General features: G+C 44.8%; 1 protein-coding gene across 3 annotated transcripts in view; it reads right to left on the bottom strand.

The window, feature by feature from the left end:
• LOC124031230 (inositol 1,4,5-trisphosphate receptor type 1-like) overlaps positions 1–24,348 on the bottom strand; it is a 189,796-nt gene that overhangs the window by 89,383 nt on the left and 76,065 nt on the right. Inside the window, exons 38-40 of one of the 3 annotated variants that reach the window (XM_046342257.1) lie at positions 19,455–19,566; positions 12,960–12,995; positions 384–431 (exon numbers count right to left, since the gene is read on the bottom strand). In XM_046342257.1, the coding sequence (XP_046198213.1) occupies positions 384–431; positions 12,960–12,995; positions 19,455–19,566 (196 nt within the window). The remainder of the gene's footprint in view (positions 1–383; positions 432–12,959; positions 12,996–19,454; positions 19,567–24,348) is intronic. The other 2 variants (XM_046342258.1, XM_046342259.1) reach the window with 2 other exon arrangements.

Raw genomic sequence — 24,348 nt, 5'->3', positions numbered from 1 at the left:
AAGAAAGTCACTGAAATACAAGCTTATCTATTCGACACATTAAGTCAACCATGATTATACTGTATGATGTGCACCAAGTCAGCTAACCACAACTGTAGAGAAAGGGCTGCAGTGGGGTTAGTACAAACAATCTGTAGAGTTCAGTGACAGGTTGAGGGTTCAGGCTAGGGTGAAAGCCTAACAATCTCAGGGGCCAGTCTTCATCATAGAATGAGTGTTGGGGTTTCTGTTAGGGTTAGGTTCAGAATTACCTATCCTCTGAAACTATGTTTAGGCTTATGGTTATGTTCATGTTAGGGTCCTCCAGTTGTTTAGGTTTTAGTTGGGGTTCAGGATTTATGGTTTATGGTTGTGTTCATGTTACAGTCAGGGTTAGTACCTACCCTCCTCTGGTCGTCCAGTATTTTCTGTGGCTGGTTGAGATCCAGCTGCTGGTGGAGTGAGGTGGGTTAGTACAGCCCAGCGGGCCAACAGAAACAAACGCAGGGTTAATCCTCATGCAGCATTTGTATGGCCAACATACAGAGACACATAGTTAATAACTTATTAATGATTTCATTCATTATGGACGTTAAGGTGTAGGGTTGTGCTGTGCCATGCCATGCCATTAACAGTGGGTTAGAGCAGGTTGGTGTGAAAGTTAGTGAGGGGTCAAAGCAAAGGGAGGGGTCAGCAGCGGTGAGGATGACTATTAATCAGGAAGTGAAAAGTGAAGGAGAAAATCAACAGTTCACTATACTTAACAACTTACCCAATTTCAATCTGCAAATTAGGCCATAGTACTCCTGTCCAATATAGATATGCACAAATAAAAGTGATCTATGGTTCTCATCGCTCTTAAATGGACCCTTGCCCTTTTGGAGAGATGAGCAAACAAACACTGGGCTACACTTGAGGTTTTGCTTTGATAGGATCCCAGGTCACTTCTGCTATGTGCTACACATAGGGTTGTAAAGAGTTGAAAACTTGCAAAGGATCAGAAAATGTTCAGAAATGTTCCGTGGAAAGTTGAGCCTGGGAATTTAGGGAATTTAGCTTAAATTCATCAAAAAGTTAGCTTATAACAGTGAACCATTTTTGTGGGATACACAAGGCAATTCTAGGTCTTGTGGCATATTTTGGTTAAACTATCCACAATTCAATGGAATTGCAACCCTCTGCATGCACAGTGCACTCTTACATCACATGTACAGCTGATTCTCAAGATCTTGCACACTAATGAAATCCTATTGAGCCCATACTACTACACTGTCTGAGCGAAGGACTACATGCATTCTGGTAAGTTTTGATTACAATACTGGGTGGGGTGAAAATATTTTATATGACATACATGATTTTTTTGTTAACTAATAAATAGTAGCCTATAGCAAAGTGTGTTTAAATCATTTCTACCTTGAAAACAATTTCTGCAAGTTAGTTATTGCTATCATGTGGGTTTTAGCTTGCTTGAGGCTGCTAACTGAGTAGTGTTAATTCACCTGTTTCCATACATGTTTCATCTAAAAAATGTATCTTACAAAAGAGTACAAAGGAACTGCTTAACTATTTATCTGTACATGCAATTGTATTTGTTTTTTTTCTGTCATGCAGGTGAAAGAGGACCCAAACGCGACTTAACAGAAACAGAGTTTATTAATGTTCAAAACGGAATAACTGAAATCCTCTAGATGTAGAGGGGAAAACAACTGGAGAAGCCCACAGACTGCAGGTCGCTTCGGGTAGGCGCAGGCCGTATCGACTGAGACACCTGCTCACACGCAGCGTCTGAAGAAGGCACAAAACACGACAGGACAGGGTGATACACAATCACGGCAAAAACACGACAGGACAGGGCGAAACGCAATCACAGCATGGAATACAAAACAAGGAACCGACGGAACAGGAACGGATTACAAAGGAATAAATAGGGAATCTAATCAGGGAAAGGATCGGGAACAGGTGTGGGAAGACTAAATGATGATTAGGGGAATAGGAACAGCTGGGAGCAGGAACGGAACGACAGAGAGAAGAGAGAGCAGAGTGAGAGAGGGAGGGGGAGAGAGAGGGATAGGAGGAAAGAACCAAATAAGACCAGCAGAGGGAAACAGCATGGGGAGCACAGGGACAAGACATGATAATAAATGACAAACATGACAGTACCCCCACTCACCGAGCGCCTCCTGGCGCTCTCGAGGAGGAACACTGGCAGCAACGGAGGAAATCATAGATCAAACGGTCCAGCACGTCCCGAGAAAGAACCCAACTCCTCTCCTCAGGACCGTAACGAAAAACGATAAAAAGGGAAACTAGGGTACTACTCTAAAAAAAAATGAGAACTAGGGACAGACTGAGACACAGCAAGGGCAGGGACAAGAACAGGAGAGATGCGATGGCAGGGAACAGACTGAGACCCAGCAAGACCAGGAGCAGAAGCAGAAAAAAATTACCAGACTTCTTCTGCGCGCAGTCTGAACACGCAGCCACGAAACGGCGTGTCACGCTCCTGAGTCGGCCACAAAAGCGCTGGCGAATAGACGCAAACACCGGGATGACCAGCTAACTTGGCAGAGTGAGCCCACTGAAGAACAGCCAGACGAGTGGAAACAGGAACGAAAAGGAGGTTACAGGACAGACATCGTGAGTCTAACCTGTCTTTCAATTCCCCAGACTGTCAACCCGACAACACGCCCATAAGGAAGAATCCCCTCGAGATCAGTAGAAGCCACAGAAGAACTAAACAGACGGGATAAGGCATCAGGCTTGGTGTTCTTGCTACCCGGACGGTAAGAAATCACAAACTCGAAACGAGAAAAACAACGCAACGAGCTGTTAAGTCGTTTGGCAGAACGGATGTACTCAAGGTTCTTATGGTCTGTCCAAGACAAAAGGTGGTTAAACTGTTTCGCCTAGGGCTAATGGCGAAGTTCAACCCACATCATAGTTGCGCTCAGATGGCGACAGGCGATGAAAAAATAAGCCAGGATGAACCTTATCGTCAGACTGGAAGCGCTGGGACAGAATGGCTCCCAGCCTACCTCTGAAGTCAACCTCGACAATAAATTGTCTAGTGAGATGAGATAGGAGCGGACAAAACGTTCTTTTAGAAGATCAAAAGCTGAACCGGACCACTTAAAACACGTCTTGACAGAAGTAAGAGCTGTGAGAGGGGCACAACTTGACCGTGACATAGAAATTAGCAAACCTGCGCTGCAACTCGACACGTGACCTTGGAGGCTCACTGACAGCTTGGACCTTAGCGGAATCCATCTGAATGCCTTCAGCGAAATAACGGAACCGAGAAAAGTCGGAGGAGACATGAAAAGAGCACTTCTCAGCCTTTACGTCAATTCTCTAAAAGGCGCTGTAGAACACGTGAACGTGCTGAACATGAATCTCGAGTGACGGAGAAAAAATCAGGATATCTCAAGATAGACAAAAACAAAAATGTTCAGCATGTCTCTCAGAACATCATTAACTAATGCCTGAAAACAGCTGGCGCATTGGCGAGACCGACAGAACCCGGTACTCAAAATGCCCTAACGCCAATGGAAATGGTTAGGTATGTAAAGCACCTGGCTCCCTGCAGAATCTCGAAGGCTGATGACATAAGGGGAAGCGGATAACGATTCTTAACCGTTATGTCATTCAGCCCTCGATAATCCACGCAGGGGCAGAGGGCCTTCTTCTTAACAAAAAGAACCCCGCCCCGAGAAGAAGAAGGCACTATGGTACCGTCAAGAGACACAGACAAATAATCCTCGAGAGCCTTATCCGAGCTACCTGGGAGGCGTGGTCCCTGGAAGGAGATCAATACTACAATCATACGACCGGTGAGGAGGAAGGGAGTTGGCTTCGACTGAAGACCGTGCGCAGATCATGATATTCCTCCGGCACTCCTGTCAAATCAGGTTCCTCCTGAGAAGTAGGGAGAGAAGAAACGGGAGGGATGGCAGACATTAAACACTTCACATGACAAGAAACGTTCCAGGATAGGATAGAATTACAGACCAATTAATAGAAGGATTATGACATACTAGCCAGGGATGACCCAAAACAACAGGTGTAAACGGTGAACGGAAAATCAAAAAGAAATAGTCTCACTGTGGTTACCAGATACTGTGAGAGTTAAAGGTAGTGTCTCAAATTTGATACTGGGAAGATGACTACCATCTAAGGCAAACATGGGCGTAGGCTTGTCTAATGGTCTGAAAGGAATGTTATGTTTCCGAACCCATGCTTTTTGATGAAACAACCCTCAGCCCCAGAGTCAATCAAGGCACTGCATGTAGCACTCAGCGTAGATGGACCGACATTGTACAAGATCTAGATGAAGGGACCTGAGTAGTAGCAGCCCTCCGCTTACTGATGGACTCTGGCCTCTTACTGGACATGAAATAACAAAATGTCCAGCAACTCCGCAATAGAGGCACAGGCGGTTGGTGATCCTCTGTTCCCTCTCCTTATTCGAGATGCGAATCCCTCCCAGCTGCATGGGCTCAGTCTCAAAGCCAGAGGAGGGAGATGGTTGCGATGCGGAGCAGGGAAACACCGTTGATGCGAGCTCTCTTCCACGAGCCCGGTGAAAGATCTACCCGTAGTTCTCGGATGGCGAGAGCAATCAAAGAGTCCACATCTGAAGGAACCTCCCGGGAAAGAATCTCATCCTAACCGCTGCGTTCCCTCCAGAAAACGAAAGGTGCCGGCTCGTTCCACTCACTAGAGGCAGCAAGAGTGCAAACTCAATGGAATAATCCGTTATGGACCGTTCACCTTGGCATAAGGAAGCCAGGGCCCTAGAAGCCTCCTCACCAAAAACTGAACGGTCAAAAACCCGAATCATCTCCTCTTTAAAGTTCTGGAATCTGTTAGAGCAATCAGCCCTTGCCTCCCAGATAGCTGTGCCCCATTCTCGAGCCCGGCCAGTAGAGTGAAATGACGTCAACCCGAGCTCTTCTAGAGTATGTGTGGGGTTGGAGAAGTCTCACACTGCGTGAGAAAGGAGCGGCACTCAGTGGGCTGCCCGGAGTAGCAAGGTGGGTTATTAACCCTGGGTTCTGGAGGCTCGGCAGGCCAGGGAGTAACAGGTGGCACGAGACGTAGACTCTGGAACTGTCCAGAGAGGTCGGAAACCTGAGCGGCCAGGTTCTCCACGGCATGGCGATTCCTGCTCGTGTCTGCCGAGCATGGCTCCTTGGATCTTGAAGTGTAAACAGCGTCTGAAGTCGCTGGGTCCATTCCTTGGTCGGTTCCTTCTGTCATGCAGGTGAAAGAGGACCCAAACGGACTAACAGAAACAGAGTTTATTAATGTTCAAAACGGAATAACTGAAATCCTCTAGATGTAGAGGGGAAAACAACTGGAGAAGCGGCCACAGACTGCAGGTCGCCGGGTAGGCGCAGGCCGTTCGACTGAGACACCTGCTCACACGCAGCGTCTGAAGAAGGCACAAAACACGACAGGACAGGGTGATACACAATCACGGCAAAAACACGACAGGACAGGGCGAAACGCAATCACAGCATGGAATACAAAACAAGGAACCGACGGAACAGGAACGGATTACAAAGGAATAAATAGGGAATCTAATCAGGGGAAAGGATCGGGAACAGGTGTGGGAAGACTAAATGATGATTAGGGGAATAGGAACAGCTGGGAGCAGGAACGGAACGACAGAGAGAAGAGAGAGCGAGAGAGTGAGAGAGGGAGGGGGAGAGAGAGGGATAGGAGGGAAAGAACCAAATAAGACCAGCAGAGGGAAACGAATAGCATGGGGAGCACAGGGACAAGACATGATAATAAATGACAAACATGACATTTTCCCTCATTTTTTGTAATCTTTACAGGAAAATACCATGGGCACTATCTGATGTGTGGAGACATTTCACTGTAGCTAATGTAAAAGGAAAAGCCGTGTACATTTGAAAATACTGTGCCAAATCATATGTGAAGAATGCAACAAAGACGCAGAATCATCTGGCCAAGTGCATAAAGTTCCCTCACCGCCCACAACAAGCAACCTCTGACAAAGTCCCTCTACTTCTTTTCGAGGTGAAAATGATGAATCACACACCATATCGATAGCAACAGCTTATGGTCCTCCTGGAATCAGAAGTTTTTTTTGACTCAATGGAGGAACGTAGTCAGAGAAATGCGCCCAGCATACACCCCTTCAACCAGACATCCTTTATCTACTCATTTGCTGGATGCAGAGTTCAACAGAGTTCAAGTGAAGGTCAAGCAAATCATAGAGAAAGCAGACTGTATTGCAATCATCTCTGAAGGGTGGTTAAATGTTCGTGGGCAATAATGAACTACATCATCTCCACCCCTCAACCAGTATTCTACAAGGTACAACAGACGCACTGGTCTCTACATTGCAGATGAGATGAAGGCAGTCATCAATGACCTTGGACCACAGAAGTTACTTGCACTGGTGACAGACAATGCTGCAAACATGAAGGCTGCTTGGTCTCAAGTGGAGGAGTCCTACCCTCACATCACACCCATTGACTGTGCTGCTCATGCATTGAATCTGCTCCTCAAGGACATCATGGCACTGAAAACAATAGACACACTACAAAAGAGCCAAGGAAATGGTTAGGTATGTGACGGGTCATCAAGTAGCAGCTCTTGGCAGTCTGGCGAAGTACACTTCCAAGCAAGGGCTTTGGGATGGAGATGTGGCAGTCATGCCAAATATCTCATCAGCCACCTGGTGGAAGGAACTTTGTGGATCTTTCCCCTGTTGCCTCCATCATCCTCCAAATCTCACCAACATCAGCCGCCTCAGAGTGCAACTGGTCCTTGTTTGGGAACACACACACCAAAGCATGCAACAGGCTGACCAATACAAGTGTTAAAAAATTGGTGGCCATCCGGGCAAATCTGAGGCTTTTTGAGCCTGCCAACGAGCCTTCCTCAACAAGGTTGGAAAGTGACAGTGACAATGAGTCCTCAGAATCTGATGATCAAGACGTGGATATTGAGGAGGTCCAGGAAGAAGACATGGATGCCTGAGTGGAAGACAACCAAAGCTTTAGTTTCTAGACTATAATTTTACAGATGTATTTTGAGAAAGGTTTTTGGGATCATTGGGGATCATTCAATATTCCCTTTCTTTTGTTGTTCAGTGAAATCATCCCATGTGAAGAGTCAACTCATTTAATTAAAGTTCAATTCGTAACTAAATCTTTTTTTTCTTCTATTGGAATGATTTAATCATTTGCAATTATGTCTACTCATGATAAGGTAAAAGGTGTATGTTTCTGTCTCCATATGACATGGTAAATATATCCAATGCAACAAACATCTAGATTTAATTGGCATTAATATTCATTTGCATTATTTCCCACGGAAAGATTCCACCTCTGAATATTCCCCAAAATGTGCAACCCTAGCTACACATGAATCATCCACATACAGTATCGACATTCGTAATTCCTGGTAGCTACAACTGCTTGGAGTAGGACCAGGCTCCCATGAAATCATGTTCATTACATAAACACTAGAAGGGGAGTGGAGGGAGGTGTGGATGGGGGAGGGAGAGAGGGGGTTAACATAATGTTGCTCAAGGGGAACCAGGACACTGAACTAGTGACACACAGGAGTTTAGAGTGCCCAATGTCACCAAAACAACAGAGAGAGAGAATAAAACAACAAAACACAACACTGGGGCTCTGCCAGCACAACCATGGGTCCCCCAGAAACAGCTCTGCCAGCACAACCATGGGTCCCCCTGAAACAGCTCTGCCAGCACAACCATGGGTCCCCCTGAAACAGCTCTGCCAGCACAACCATGGGTCCCCCTGAGACATAACCAGACAGCTCTGCCAGCACAACCATGGGTCCCCCTGAAACAGCTCTGCCAGCACAACCATGGGTCCCCCTGAAACAGCTCTGCCAGCACAACCATGGGTCCCCCTGAGACATAACCAGACAGCTCTGCCAGCACAACCATGGGTCCCCCTGAGACATAACCAGACAGCTCTGCCAGCACAACCCTGGGTCCCCCTGAAACAAGGTCAGACAGCTCTGCCAGCACAACCATGGGTCCCCCTGAAACAAGGTCAGACAGCTCTGCCAGCACAACCATGGGTCCCCCTGAAACAAGGTCAGACAGCTCTGCCAGCACAACCATGGGTCCCCCTGAAACAAGGTCAGACAGCTCTACCAGCACAACCATGGGTCCCCCTGAAACAAGGTCAGACAGCTCTGCCAGCACAACCATGGGTCCCCCTGAAACAAGGTCAGACAGCTCTGCCAGCACAACCATGGGTCCCCCTGAAACAAGGTCAGACAGCTCTGCCAGCACAACCATGGGTCCCCCTGAAACAAGGTCAGACAGCTCTGCCAACACAACCATGGGTCCCCCTGAAACAAGGTCAGACAGCTCTGCCAGCACAACCATGGGTCCCCCTGAAACAAGGTCAGACAGCTCTGCCAGCACAACCATGGGTCCCCCTGAAACAAGGTCAGACAGCTCTGCCAACACAACCATGGGTCCCCCTGAAACAAGGTCAGACAGGTCTGCCAGCACAACCATGGGTCCCCCTGAAACAAGGTCAGACAGCTCTGCCAGCACAACCATGGGTCCCCCTGAAACATAATCAGACAGCTCTGCCAACACAACCATGGGTCCCCCTGAAACATAATCAGACAGCTCTGCCAGCACAACCATGGGTCCCCCTGAAACAAGGTCAGACAGCTCTGCCAGCACAACCATGGGTCCCCCTGAAACAAGGTCAGACAGCTCTGCCAGCACAACCATGGGTCCCTCTGAAACAAGGTCAGACAGCTCTGCCAGCACAACCATGGGTCCCCCTGAAACAAGGTCAGACAGCTCTGCCAGCACAACCATGGGTCCCCCTGAAAAAGGTCAGACAGGACAACACAGGGGCTCTGCCATAACCAGAGGGCTGTAGGTGTGTTGTTCTATCCTTGGGGGTAATGAAAATCCCCTAAAGTCCCCACAAGGATCGTAAATCAAGAATAATTATCCCTCGTGGGGACATTTCTCACATCCCCATGAGGACAAAGGCTAGGTTTATAGTTACAATTTGGGTTAGGGTTTATGTTAGTGTGTCCCAGTAGAGAAGCAGAGGCAGGGTTGTCCTACTGCAGCTCAGTCAGGCAGTCAGAAGTGGCTACACCATCCTCCCCCACTGTGACCACATCAAAGCCAGACAGCCACCGTCACGCAGATCTGCTCCCTCTCCACACCGCCCACGGGCCGACCACAGTGACCGCACAGCAACTCTTCATGCTCACCACATCCTCTTCAAAAACCGTTCCACCGAGTTGGAATCTCCCCGCGGCAAGCCCCTGCTGTCGGTGTCTGAAATCTCCAGCTTCCCCATTAGAGGAAACACACACATACAGTTTTACGTGTATACACACACGCGTGCAAGCTTATGTACGGGGGGGGGGGCATGTGTGTGCACGTCCATGTGTTTGTGCTTTAGCAGGCGGAGGGAGACCGAGTCATGTTTAGTTTCGTTGTGACCGAAATGGATCCTGGGGTTTACCGCTTGGCTGCTCACTGTGTCCAAACACCATAAAGACATCAAGGGAACCTAATTAAAATAGTATGTTGCTCTCTGTCATTTTCACTGCAACTGACCTGCTCTTCTCAAACATGTACCACCCAAGATCTAGAGCCAAGGTGAGTTCCAGCCTAGTGAGTGTCAACTTTTGGTAACAATTGGCTGGTCTGGAACTACCTTCGTACTTGGTTAACCATGGGGACCTATTTAGTAAGGTAAAATAATAATTCAGAACGTGGCAGATGGATATGTACTGTATAGAGCTGATACAATTCCCTATTCTACATGAGTATCAGATCTGCTGTACACCATTTGTATCGGACTGCTCTGTTATGTTAGACTCTTCTAAACAGAGCCCAGGTCCCTCGAACTGATTTGCCTTCCTCTTTAAATCCTGGGCCCAGGTGTTAAGGGAAGACTGTAAAACCTGGCAATCTGCAGTGGAGCCAACTCCACTACCTTACATAACAAGCTGAGTGAGGCAACACAGGCCCCAGCTCAGGCGGAGGACGATGTGAATGTGTGTGTACTCTGCAGTCACGGCCTCACCTATCAGTTGCCAAGCTAAGGTTGGTCCATACGGTACATTATGAAATACCTCATTCAACCGTCAATCACTGAAGTGTACACGCGCGGTTTCCCATCCTGGTTCTGGGGAACCCAGTCAACCCACAGGGTTCTAGCCTAATACTGACAAACATTCGTCTTCACCTAACCAACTTTAATCAATATTGAAGCCCTTGATGTGTTGAATCGAGATACAGGTAACTGCCAAAATAAAGGAAATCCCAACATAAAGTGTCTTAATAGGGCGTTGGGCACCATGAGACGCCAGCACAGCTTCAATGCACCTTGGCATAGATTCTGCAAGTGTCTGGAACTCTATTGGAGGGATGCGACACCATTCTTCCACAAGAAATCCCATAATTTGGTGGTTTCCTGATGGTGGTAGAAAACACTGTCTCAGGCACCGCTCCAGAATCTCCCATTAGCATTCAATTGGGTTGAGATCTGGTAACAGACACACAGACACCCTTTTAACAATCTTTCAAATTCACTGAGATCGCTTCTTCTAGCCATGGTAGCCAAAATAATGGGCAACTGGGCATCTTTAGACATGACAATAAGCATGATAGGATGGTAATTGCTCAGGTACTCAGGAAACACACCTGTGTGAAAGCACCTGCTTCAATATACTTTTATCCCTCATTTACTCAAGTGTTTTCATTATTTTGGCAGTTTTCTGTAGTTAGTGCTGGGCTGGAACAAAACTGCATCACCCCTGAATCACCCTTGTTAGTTGGAACAGAATTGAGGAGGGTACGCCCTGTACGCCCTATAGCCCCCAACCCTGTACCTCCTATAGCACCAACCCTGTACCCCCTATTGCCCCGACCCTGTACGCCCTATATCCCCCGACCCTGTACCTCCTATAGCCCCAACCCTGTACGCCCTATATCCCCCGACCCTGTACCTCCTATAGCCCCGACCCTGTACGCCCTATATCCCCCGACCCTGTACCTCCTATAGCCCCAACCCTGTACCCCCTATAGCTTATTACTTCTGAAGGTCATACATCAGTGGAGGGGAGAGAGGTAGCCCCAACCCTGGGTTCCCGGCAGGGCGATTTAGCTTATTAGGCTGGGTTCTGGGAAGGTCATACATCAGTGGAGGGGGAGAGCAGGATGGGTTCCAGGGAGAGGGAGAGAGTGGCAGGGAGAGGTATAGAGAGAGATGTAGGCTGGGTTCCAGGGAGAGAGAGGCAGGGAGAGAGATGCAGGCTGGGTTCCAGGGAGAGGGAGAGAGAGGCAGGGCGAGAGGTTTAGAGAGGCAGGGAGAGGTATAGAGAGAGAGAGAGATGCAGGCTGGGTTCCAGGGAGAGAGAGGCAGGGAGAGAGATGCAGGCTGGGTTCCAGGGAGAGAGAGGCAGGGAGAGGTTTAGAGAGACAGGGAGAGGTATAGCAGGCTGGGTTCCAGGAGATGCAGGCTGGGTTCCAGGGAGAGAGGCAGGGAGAGGTTTAGAGAGGCAGGGAGAGGTATAGAGAGAGATGCAGGCTGGGTTCCAGGGAGAGAGGCAGGGAGAGAGATGCAGGCTGGGTTCCAGGGAGAGGGAGAGAGCGGCAGGGCGAGAGGTTTAGAGAGGCAGGGAGAGGTATAGAGAGAGATGCAGGCTGGGTTCCAGGTAGATGGAGAGAGGCAGGCTGGGTTCCAGGTAGAGGGAGAGAGAGGCAGGCTGAGTTCCAGGAAAAATAAAAAAAGCCAGCCCGGTCGTTATGTAACCATCACCCCAGAGCTGGCAGCGGCCCAGGAATCGTGCAACTTGCAGGCAGGGAAAACTAGGACACAGCCGCACACGCACACCTTCCTAGTCCTAGATATACCGTCACAGTGCCCCCTACTGACATCCTGCGGAAAGCCCAGACCTCACGTAGAATGAGGTAGACACTGAAAAGGTAGATAATGGAGAGAAAGGAAAACTTAAAATAAGGAAATTGTGAAAGAAGAGAAGGTAAATAAATGGCGCACACACATGAGAAGTCAACATTACTGGTCCAAAATTCATGTTATAGGTCAAACAGACAGTATCAGAAGTTATATTAAACTCTCCTCTTATGACAGTAGGTAGCCTAGCAGTTAGAGCGTTGGGCCAGTACCTGAAAGGTTGCTGGTTCAAATACTTGAGTAGTCAAGGTGAAGAATCTGTTGATTTGTGTCCTTGAACAAGGCACTTAACTCTAATTTGCTCCAGGAGAGCCGTACTACTAGTAGAACACACAAGGTGCACCAGCAGTTTGTCTATTATGTCAGTCACTGATAGTCACTCGATCAGCCCATGTCAGCAAAATATTTACCTAAAATGAGTATTCATGGTTGAATTAAAAGGGTGGGGGGAATTAAAAAGGCCCCTCCATTGGTTTTGTTAGTCAGTCTCACTCAGATATCAAATTAAAAACTGCAAACATTTCTCTCTGCCCCATGGAAAAATGTGTAGAATTGCCTCAAACTTGCTTTAAAACTGCAACGTGTTCTCTAAAATGTGTACAATTGCACAAATTGCATGTGGGTTCCCAAAACTTGTGATCAACTGAGGACCCTCACGATAAGTTCAGATTTCTTGTGGCCTCCACCGCCATCAAAGGGGCCTTAGAGAAACTGGGTATGTCCAAACACACTGACAGCCTGCCCTACCAGCATGGGACTCTGGAACAGCATAACACTATTGGCTAATGCATACACACACACTTAGCTTTACTTACTGAATGGGAGGGTGAGAGGGAAAGCAAACCAGAACTACCACTACAAGCCCAGGCGTAATACCTACAGACACGTATCACCACCACATACAGACACAACCACAGACCTACATTTAAGAGGAAAAGGCACATTGACAGAACAAGTGAAAGAGGGAGCAAGAAGTAGAAGAAAAAGAGGAACAACCTCTGGCATATCCATCTCATCATTAAAGGACCTGAGCTGAAAGAGAAGAGAGGAGGGTTAGATTGGTTAGCATAGGGAGGATACAGGCTGCTGCTGTACCATTGTGAACACCACAACATAAGGGAACATATATCAACTTTATTCAAACAACCGATAAATATGGTCTTCAAAGCACTCATGTCATGTGTATCTTATCAAACATGTAATACTTTAGAAAATACACCCTTTCCTCTGGTCTAAAAAAATACCCCAATGCCCCAGGGCAGTGATTGGGGACATTGCCCTGTGTAGGGTGCTGCCTTTCGGATGGGACATTAAACAGGTGTCTTGACTCTCTGTGGTCACAAAAGATCTCATGTCACTTATTGTAAGAGTAGAGGCCCTCATATCAGCACGGTCATCTAATCATCACCAGCTTCCCTGTAACTATTCCCCAGGTCGTTGCTGTGAATTAGAATGTATTCTGTCAACTTACCTGGTAAAATAAGGGTTAAATTAATTTTAAAAATAATACTATTTGACGAGTCAAATAAGCTTGTGGACCTGGATAGGACTGCAATTCACTTAACACTTTCATTACTTTTTTTACACAGTTTTTACACATTGATTACACTAATCACTCCTATTTCATATGTCACAGCGATTCACCGATATATATGGTATAATGCTGGTGCTAAGCGGACATATGGAATTGTTTCAGGATGGTCATACTATGGATGATTTTTTGGACCCCTTTAGGTATAAAATAAATGTTTTGATAAAATATTGATTTTGTCCATTACTACTAAAGCCCATATACACACATTGAATATCAGTCATAAAAGGCAAAAAGGAGAGTCAAAAAATGTATCACAAAAAACAAGGTTTTAAATTGTCCTAAATCAAGGAATTATACTCAGGAAATATATATATAGACAGTACCAGTCAAAAGTTTGGACACACCTACTCATTCAAGGGTTTATCTTTATTTTCACTATTTTCTACATTGTAGAATAATAGTGAAGACATCACCACTATGAAATAAGACGGATGGCAAGACGGAGCTGCTCTTCCTCCCGGGGAAGGACTGCCCGTTCCATGATCTCGCCATCACGGTTGACAACTCCATTGTGTCCTCCTCCCAGAGCGCTAAGAACCTTGGCGTGATCCTGGACAACAAACTGTCGTTCTCAACTAACATCAAGGCGGTGGCCCGTTCCTGTAGGTTCATGCTCTACAACATCCGCAGAGTACGACCCTGCCTCACACAGGAAGCGACGCAGGTCCTTATCCAGGCACTTGTCATCTCCTGTCTGGATTACTGCAACTCGCTGTTGGCTGGGCTCCCTGCCTGTGCCATTAAACCCCTACAACTCATCCAGAACGCCGCAGCCCGTCTAGTGTTCAACCTTCCCAAGTTCTCTCACGTCACCCCGCTCCTCCGCTCTCTCCACTGGCTTCCAGTTGAAGCTCGCATCCGCTACAAGACCATGGTGCTTGCCTACGGAGCTGTGAGGGGAACGGCACCTCAGTACCTCCAGGCTCTGATCAGGCCCTACACCCAAATAAGGGCACTGCGTTCATCCACCTCTGGCCTGCTCGCCTCCCTACCACTGAGGAAGTACAGTTCCCGCTCAGCTCAGTCAAAACTGTTCGCTGCTCTGGCTCCCCAATGGTGGAACAAACTCCCTCACGACGCCAGGACAGCGGAGTCAATCACCACCTTCCGGAGACACCTGAAACCCCACCTCTTTAAGGAATACCTAGGATAGGATAAAGTAATCCTTCTCACCCCCTCCCCCCTTAAAATATTTAGATGCACTATTGTAAAGTGGTTGTTCCACTGGATGTCATAAGGTGAATGCACCAATTTGTAAGTCGCTCTGGATAAGAGCGTCTGCTAAATGACTTAAATGTAAATGTAAATAACACACATGGAATCATGTAGTAACCAAAAAAAGTGTTTAACAAATCAAAATATATTTTAGATTCTTCAAGGTAGCCACCCTTTGCCTTGATGACCGCTCTGCACACTCTTGGCATTCCCTCAGCCAGCTTCATCTGGAATGCTTTTCCAACAGTCTTGAAGGAGTTCCTACATATGCTGAGCACCTGTTGGCAGCTTTGTCTTCACTCTGTGGTCCAACTCATCCCAAACCATCTCAATTGAGTTGAGGTCAGGTGATTGTGGAGGCCAGGTCATCTGACGCAGCACTTCATCACTCTCCACTCTCATTCGTTCACCTACTCTGCGTCTCACAGATTTCAACCGGTCTAATGTCCATTGCTCGTATTTCTTGGCCCAAGCAAGTCTCTTCTTCTTATTATTAGCCCTTTAGTAGTGGTTTCTTTGTAGCAATTCGAACATGAAGGCCTTTCCTTTCCTGTGGCGGTCCTCATGAGAGCCAGTTTCATCATAGCGCTTGATGATTTTTGCAACTGCACTTGAAGAAACTTTCAAAGTTCTTGAAATCTTCCAGATTGACTAAGCTTCATGTCTTAAAGTAATGATTCTCTGTTTATTTGAGTTGTTCTTAACTTCTTGGATATAGGGGGCGCTATTTAAATTTTTGGATGAAAAACGTTCCCGTTTTAAACAAGATATTTTGTCACGAAAATATGCTCGACTATGCATATAATTGACAGCTTTGGAAAGAAAACACTCTGACGTTTCCAAAACTGCAAAGATATTGTCTGTGAGAGCCACAGAACTGATGTTACAGAAAAAACACAGATAAAAATAAAATCAGGAAGTGCCTTATTTTCTGAAACCGCCTCATGGCAATGACTCCTTATATGGCTGTGGAGGAGCTAGGAGTTAGCTTACCTTTTCCACGTTTTCCCCAAGGTGTCTGCAGCATTGTGATGTATTTGTAGGCATATCATTGGAAGATTGACCATAAGACACTACATCTACCAGGTGGTCGCTTGGTGTCCTCTGTCGCAATTATTGCGTAATCTCCAGCTGCAGTAATTTTTCCGTTTGCCTCGGATGAGAAACCGACTGCCAGGAATAATTTTTCATCGAATAGAATTGTGAAAAACACCTTGAGGATTGATTCTAAACAACGTTTGCCATGTTTCTGTCGATATTATGGAGCTCATTTGTAAAAAAGTTTGGCGTTGTGTTGACTGCATTTTCGTTTTTTTTCCTTAGCCAAACGTGATGAACAAAACTGAGCTATTTCTCTTACACAAATAATATTTTTGGAAAAAAATGAACATTTGCTATCTAACAGAGTCTCGTCATTCAAAACATCCGAAGTTCTTCAAAGGTAAATGATTTTATTTGAATGCTTTATTTATTTTGTGAAAATGTTGCCTGCTGAATGCTAGGATTAATGCTATGCTAGGCTATCAATACTCTTACACAAATGCTTGTGTAGCTTTGGTTAAAGCAAATCTGAGATGACAGTGTTGTTAACAAAAGGCTAAGCTTTTCATGAATAAGAAACGTTGCGTTATGGTAATGAGCTTGAGGCTATGATTACGCTCCCGGATACGGAATTGCTCGACGATAGAGGTTAACCAAATAGGGCCATCTTCTGTATAACACCCCTACTTTGTTACAACACAACTGATTGGCTCAAACGCATTAACCTTTTTGGGATAGGGGGCAGCATTTTCACTTTTGGATGAATAGCGTGCCCAGAGTGAACTGCCTCCTAGTCTGTTCCAGATGCTAATATATGCATATTATTTATAGTATTGAATAGAAAACACTCTGAAGTTTCTACATCTATTTGAATGATGTCTGTGAGTATAACAGAACTCATATGGCAGGCAAAAACCTGAAATAAAATCCAACCAGGAAGTGGGAAATCTGAGGTTTGTAGTTTTTCAACTCAGCCCCCATTGAAGATACAGGGTGATATTAGTTATGTTTCACTTCCCAGGGCTTCCACTAGATGTCAACAGTATTTAGAACCTGTTTTGAGGATTCTACTCTAAAGGAGGGGCTCATAAGGGCTCTTTGAGTGAGTGGTCTGGCAGAATGCCACAGCCTCGGTCTGGCGCACTCACGTGAAAGGTAGCTACGCTCCACTTCATTTGTACAGACAAAGGAATTGTCCGGTTGGAACATTAATGACATTTTATGTTAAAAACATCCTAAAGACTTACTCCATACTTAGTTTGGCATGTTTCTACGGGCTGTAACGGAACTTTTTGAACTTTTCGTTCAAAGTTCGGCGCGACCTGAGCGCGCTTATGGATTTGTTTACCAAATGCCCTAACAAAAGAAGATAGTTGGACATAACTGATGGACATTATCGAACAAATCAAACATTTATAGTGGAACTGGGATTCCTGGGAGTGCATTCTGATGAAGATCAAAGGTAAATGAATATTTAAAATGCTATTTCTGAGTAATGTTGACTACCCAATATGGTGGGTATCTTTTTGGCTGCTTTGTTGTCTAAAGGCTGTACTCAGATTATTGCATGGTTTGCTTTCTTCGTAAAGTTTTTTTGAAATCTGACACAGCGGTTGCATTAAGTTTATCTAAAGTTCCATGTATAACAGTTGTATCTTTCCGCTAGTGGGAACCCCAGTCCTAGAAAGGTTAAGGAAAGAAATTTCACTATTTAACTTTTAACAAGGCACACCTGTTAATTGAAATGCATTCCAGGTGGCTACCTCATGAAGCTGGTTGAGAGAATGCCAAGAGTGTGTAAAGCTGTCATCAAGGCAAAGGGTGGCTACAGTGAAGAATCTGAAATATAAAATATATTTTGATTTGCTTAACACTTTTTGGGTTACTACATGATTCTATATGTGATATTTCATAGTGTTGATGTCTTCACTATTTTTCTACAACGTAAAAAATAGTAAAGATAAAACCCTTGAATGAGTAGGTGTCCAAACATTTGACTGGTTCTGTATATATTTTTTAATACATATTTAACCCCTTTTTTGGGGTAGGCACAAAACTACGTTTATTACTTCAATTTATTTTTATACCAGTACCGGGTACCTTCAGACGAATCCCGTGACACTTGTCGGGGTCGTATAGCAAAATGGAGAACACCATCGTGAGAATCTCCCCTTTCCACAGCGGGGTCCCATTAGTTTGTAGCCCAAACGGTTCGGACACCACTAAACAGAAATTGGCACATCGACTGTACTGAATTCAGACGACTCTCCTGACACTTGTAGGGGTCAAAGAGCAAAACGGACAACACCATCGTGTTCGGTCAACCCGTTCGGACACTACAGACAGAAAACCTATTTTCGGGATGTCTAATGGTCTGACAAACACCGCTCTAGCTCTGCCACCTTTCACTCCAGATGCGGAAGTGCAACACCGGCGGATGTTTTTTAAAATTATTTTGTTATTTTGTTAACTTAGACTGACACACCGGTATGTCTAACGACTCTAGGGGGATTGAAAGGGATGTACAAATAGCTAGCGAGCTAGTTATTTTCATGAACTGAAATTGGATTTCAATAGGAACACAAGTGGCTGCCTAGCTATTATTGAAAATAACTGCAGTTTCTGCAGGTCATTGTTTTCAGGCTGTTTCAGGCATTGGTGCTAACGAGGTAATCAAGCTTAAGTTAGCTAGCTACCCCAGAAGTTGCTAATAACATCTGCATCTAACATTTTTGATCCTACTCATTTGATCCTCACACAGACGTGTTCCATTCGGTCAAAGAAATAATGCCTTATTACCAAAGCAGTATTGCAAACACATTTTTTACAGTAGCTTTGACAGTGCTACTTATCATAGTGGTGGCGCTTGGCTTGCACAGCCTATATCAATTAGCGATAACATTCTAGCCAACAGCCACTGCTGCATCCAAAACATTTATTTTACACAACACAATATAATCTTAGCGACTATTCAAGCAAGAATCAAAACAAACATAATTGTAAGCATATGAGAAACCAAAAAAGTTGTTTTGTTTTGAAGAAATAGAAAATCTAGGCTGTTGACTGGGCGCAGATGGTGTTGGCTTTCTTAATGACGCCAAGAGTGTGTCGCATACTGGAAAAGGGTCTATAGAATTGTGTTATTTGTAGTGTCAAATTAAAAGCTTATTTGACGCATCAAATAGTGTTATTTGATAGTATAGTGTTACACAGATTGAAAGGTTTTCGGTATAATGGAAGAGGGAAATTCCATCCATTCTGAACCAATAGCTTTTATATGAAGATGGACCATCGGGAGCTACAGTACATCTTCATGCTTGTCCTCACACATGGACGCTTTCATTGGGCCATGCAGGTTAGTTAGTGGCCAGCCAAGTATGCATGAGGTCAGTCTAGCTTGGCCAAGTTGTGTGTGTGTGTATTCATTACATCGACCCATATAATTCCATATCACATCAAAATAAATATAACACACCCAGACATCGGTTGATGAGTATTACAATGTGAGCAATCCTAAAAAGAGGTTAGACACTAGACAGAACTGTTCATCGATCCAACTGTGATTGAAAGAAAGAGATGTTCTTAGATGTTCAGGGCTGCAGCTGGATGTAAGGTACGATGTGATGTGGCTCGTGGTTTACCTTCTCTCCGTATCCTCGGTCTTTGGTCATCATCTCTCGGAGGGTCTGCAGGACTTTGATACACAGCCTCTCCTCATTCTCCTCCAGCAGCTGCTTGGTGTGTTTGATCAGCCTGGGGAGAGACAGGGTCAAAGGTCACCATGGGTTCACTAATCATGGGGTTGAGGTCACAAGAGGATTGACTGGATGGGTGGGTTTGGGGGACACCATGCTGGAGTGGCGGTGTTGTGCAGACATTCACATTCATATTTTTGTTATTTAGCAGACACTCCTAACCAGAGTGACTTAACAATCAGTGCATTCAAATAAGTTCAGTAGGCAAATTGACAGCTTCATTAAAAACTACCTGCGAAACTCCCGTCTCAACGTCAACAGTGAAGAGGTCGACTCTGCAGAGTTGCAAAGAAAAAGCCATATCTCAGACTGGCCAATAACAACAAAAGATTATAAGATGGGCACAAGAACACAGACACTGGACAGAGGCGTCCCGGAGTCACCTCTTCACTGTTGATGTTGAGACTGGTGTTTTGCGGGTACTATTTAATGAATCTGCCAGTTTAGGACTTGTGAGGCATCTGTTTCTCTAGACACTCTAATGTACTTGTCCTCTTGCTCAGTTGTGCACCGGGGCCTCCCCCTCATTTTTCTATTCTGGTTAGTACACAGCATTGTATGAGATCTTCAGTTTCTTAGCAATTTCTTACATGGAATAGCCTTCATTTCCCAGAACAATAACAGACTGATGAGTTTCAGAAGAAAGTTCTTTGTTTCTGGCCATTTTGAGCCTGTAATCGAACCCACAAATGCTGATGCTCCAGATCCTTAACTAGTCTAAAGGCCAGTTTTATTGCTTCTTTAATCTGAACAACAGTTTTCAGCTGTGCTAACAATTGCAAAAGCGTTTTCTAATGATCAATTAGCCTTTTCAAATGATCAATTTGGATTAGCTAACACAGCGTGCCATTGGAACACAGGAGTGATGGTTGCTGATAATGGGCCTCTGTACGCCAATGTCGATATTTAATGAAAATAAATCTGCCGTTTCCAGCAACAATGGGCATTTACAACATTAACAATGTCTACATTGTACTTCTGATCAATTTGATGTTACTTTAAATGAACAAAAAACTATGATTTTCTTTCAAAAACAAGGACATTTCTAAGTGACCCCAAACTTTTGAATGGTACTGTATATAGTACCAGTCCAAAGTTTGGACACACCTGCTCATTCGAGGGGTTTTCTTTATTTTACTGTTTTCTACAATGTAGAATAATAGTGAAGACATCAAAACTGTGAAATAACACATATGGAATCATGTAGTAAACAACAAAGTGTTAAATGGACTACCAGGACTACCTGACATGATGACTCCTTGCTGTCCCCAGTCCATCTGACCGTGCTGCTGCTCCAGTTTCAACTGTTCTGCCTTATTATTATACGACCATGCTGGTCATTTATGAACATTTGAACATCTTGGCCATGTTCTGTTATAATCTCCACCTGGCACAGCCAGAAGAGGACTGGCCACCCCACATAGCCTGGTTCCTCTCTAGGTTTCTTCCTAGGTTTTGGCCTTTCTAGGGAGTTTTTCCTAGCCACCGTGCTTCTACACCTGCATTGCTTGCTGTTTGGGGTTTTAGGCTGGGTTTCTGTATAGCACTTTGAGATATCAGCTGATGTACGAAGGGCTATATAAATACATTTGATTTGATTTGATATATCAAAATATATTTTATATATTGAGTTCTTCAAAGTAAACACCCTTTGCCTTGAGGACAGTTTTGCAAACTCTTGGCATTCTCTCAACCAGCTCCATGAGGTAGTCACCTGGAATGCATTTCAATTAACAGGTGTGCCTTGTTAAAAATTTATTTGTGGAACTTCTTTCCTTCTTAATGCATTTGAGCCAATCAGTTGTGTTGTGACAAGGTAGGGGTGGTATACAGAAGATAGCTCTATTTGGTAAGAACAGCTTAAATAAGCAAAGAGAAATGAGAGTCCATCATTACTTTACTTCAATGCGGAAAAGTTTAAAAACTTTGAATGTTTCTTCAAGTGCAGTCGCAAAAATCATCAAGCGATATGATGAAACTGGCTCTCATGAGGACCGCCACAGGAAAGGAAGAACCAGAGTTACCTCTGGTAACTGTTCAGAGGAGACCGTGTGAATCAGGCCTTCATGGTCAAATTGCTGCAAAGAAACTATTAAAGGACACCAATAATAAGAAGAGACTGGCTTGGGCCAAGAAACATGAGCAATGGACATTAGACTGGTGGAATCTGTCCTTTGGTCTGATGAGTCCAATTTGGAGATTTTTGTTCCAACCGCCGTGTATTTGTGAAACGCAGAGTAGGTGAATGGATGATCTCCGCAGGTGTGGTTCCCACCATGAAGCAAGGGGGAGGTGTGATGGTGCTTTACTGATGACACTGTCTGTGATTTATTTAGAATTAAAGGCACACTTAACCAGCATGGCTGCCACAGCATTCTGCAGCGATGCACCATCCCATCTGGTTTGCACTTTATGTAACTACCATTTGTTTTTCAACGGGACAATGACCCAACACACCACCAGGATGTATAAGGGCTATCTGATCAAGAGGAATGTTACCATGCATGCAAAATGTGTGTAGAATGTACATGTAAAAATATAAAAATTATTTTTGTCCGCCCAAGAGTTGAATGGGCCAAAAACAAATCTAAAATAAAAAGTTTTATAGGAAAAAACAATCACATATCACAGTCATTGCAAGTAGAACCTAATTCATTTGGTTAATATTCACTTTTGATTGGACCTTTCTATTCAGGTGAAATAAATTCAGGCAGACACATGATAACAGGTTCACTCTTCCCACAACCAATAATCTTATCCACAAATGTTCTCTTTGTGAAGGCCTTAGCCTCACACAACTGTGTCACCAAATATAGGCAATACCTGATCGTATGTAATGACTGAGGTACTGTATAAAAATGACCACCAGACAGTGTTGTCAGAATGAGGGCTTCTATAGTTCTACTTGTGTTGCTGCTGACAGTGATTAAACAATAATGACCAAACGGAATGAATGCAATCTCTCTTCTTCGATGATGTATTCACAGACAGACCATAGGTGGTGTGACACTACATTGATCTACCCCAAAGTCATCACAAACGTCAGCAAGGCTTAGAACCAAGTTACAGGTACAATGTACTATGCATGTATTTCAACCATTGGATGACAAATAAAAAATAAAACATGTACACGTAACATACTGTATGTTTTTTCCTGATAGAGGTCTCTTCACAGCACTAGTGAGAGGCGTCTACTACTTCAGATACATGGTCTGTGGTCAACTGAATTCCACAGGTTTGGGTGTAGGCTTGTTTAAGAAGGGCTAGTGAGCTTTATTCAGTCGTGGCCAAAAGTTTTGAGAATGACACAAATATTAATTTCCCAAAATTTTGCTGCTTCAGTGTCTTTAGATATTGTTGTCAGATGTTACTATGGTATACTGAAGTATAATTACAAACATTTCATAAGTGTCAAAGGCTTTTATTGATAATTACATGAAGTTGATGCAAAGAGTCTATATTTGCAGTGTAGACCCTTCTTTTTCAATACCTCTGCAATCCGCGCTGGCATGCTGTCAATTAACTTTTGGGCCCCATCCTGACTGATGGCACCCCATTCTTGCATAATCAATACTTGGAGTTTGTTAGAATTTGTGGGGTTTTGTTTGTCTACCCACCTCTTGAAGGTTGACCACAAGTTCTCAATGGGATTAAGGTCTGGGGAGTTTCCTGGCCATGGACCCAAAATATTGATGTTTTGTTCCCCGAGCCACTTAGTTATCACTTTTGCCTTATGGCAAGGTGCTCCATCATGCTGGAAAAGGCATTGTTCGTCACCAAACTGTTCCTGGATGGTTGGGAGAAGTTGCTCTCGGGAAGATGTGTTGGTACCATTCTTTATTCATGGCTGTGTTCTTAGGCAAAATTGGGAGTGAGCCCACTCCCTTGGCTGAGAAGCAACCCCACACTTGAATGGTCTCAGGATGCTTTACTGTTGGCATGACACAGGACTGATGGTAGCGCTACCTTGTCCGTCTTCTCCGGACAAGCTTTTTTTCTGGATGCCCCAAACAATCGGAAAGGGGATTCATCAGAGAAAATGACTTTACCCCAGTCCTCAGCAGTCCAATCCCTGTACCTTTTGCAGAATATCAGTCTGTCCCTGATGTTTTTCCTGGAGAGAAGTAGCTTCTTGACACCAGGCCACTCTCCAAAAGTCTTCACCTCACTGTGCGTGCAGATGCACTCACACCTGCCTGCTGCCATTCCTGAGCAATCTCTGTACTGGTGGTTCCCCGATCCCGCAGCTGAATCAACTTTAGGAGACGGTCCTGGCGCTTACTGGACTTTCTTGGGCACCCTGAAGCCTTCTTCACAACAATTGAACCGCTCTCCTTGAAGTTCTTGATGATCCGATAAATGGTTGATTTATGTGCAATCTTACTGGCAGCAATATCCTTGCTTGTGAAGCCCTTTTTTTGCAAAGCAATGATGACGGCACGTGTTTCCTTGCAGGTAACCATGGTTGACAGAGGAAGAACAATGATTCCAAGCACCACACTCCTTTTGAAGCTTCCAGTCTGTTATTCAAACTCAATCAGCATGACAGAGTGATCTCCAGCCTCGTCCTCGTCAACACTAACACCTGTGTTAACTAGATAATCATTGACATGATGTCAGCTGGTCCTTTTGTGGCAGGGCTGAAATGCAGTGGAAATGTTTTTTGGGGATTCAGTTCATTTGCATGGCAAAGAGGGACTTTGCAATTAATTGCAATTCATCAGATCACTCTTCGTAACATTCTGGAGTATATGCAAATCGCCATCATACAAACTGAGGC

The sequence above is a fragment of the Oncorhynchus gorbuscha genome, linkage group LG03, assembly GCF_021184085.1.
Source record: "Oncorhynchus gorbuscha isolate QuinsamMale2020 ecotype Even-year linkage group LG03, OgorEven_v1.0, whole genome shotgun sequence".
In the NCBI taxonomy this organism is placed as follows: Eukaryota; Metazoa; Chordata; class Actinopteri; order Salmoniformes; family Salmonidae; genus Oncorhynchus; species Oncorhynchus gorbuscha.
This window is presented reverse-complemented; position numbering and strand designations above follow the sequence as displayed.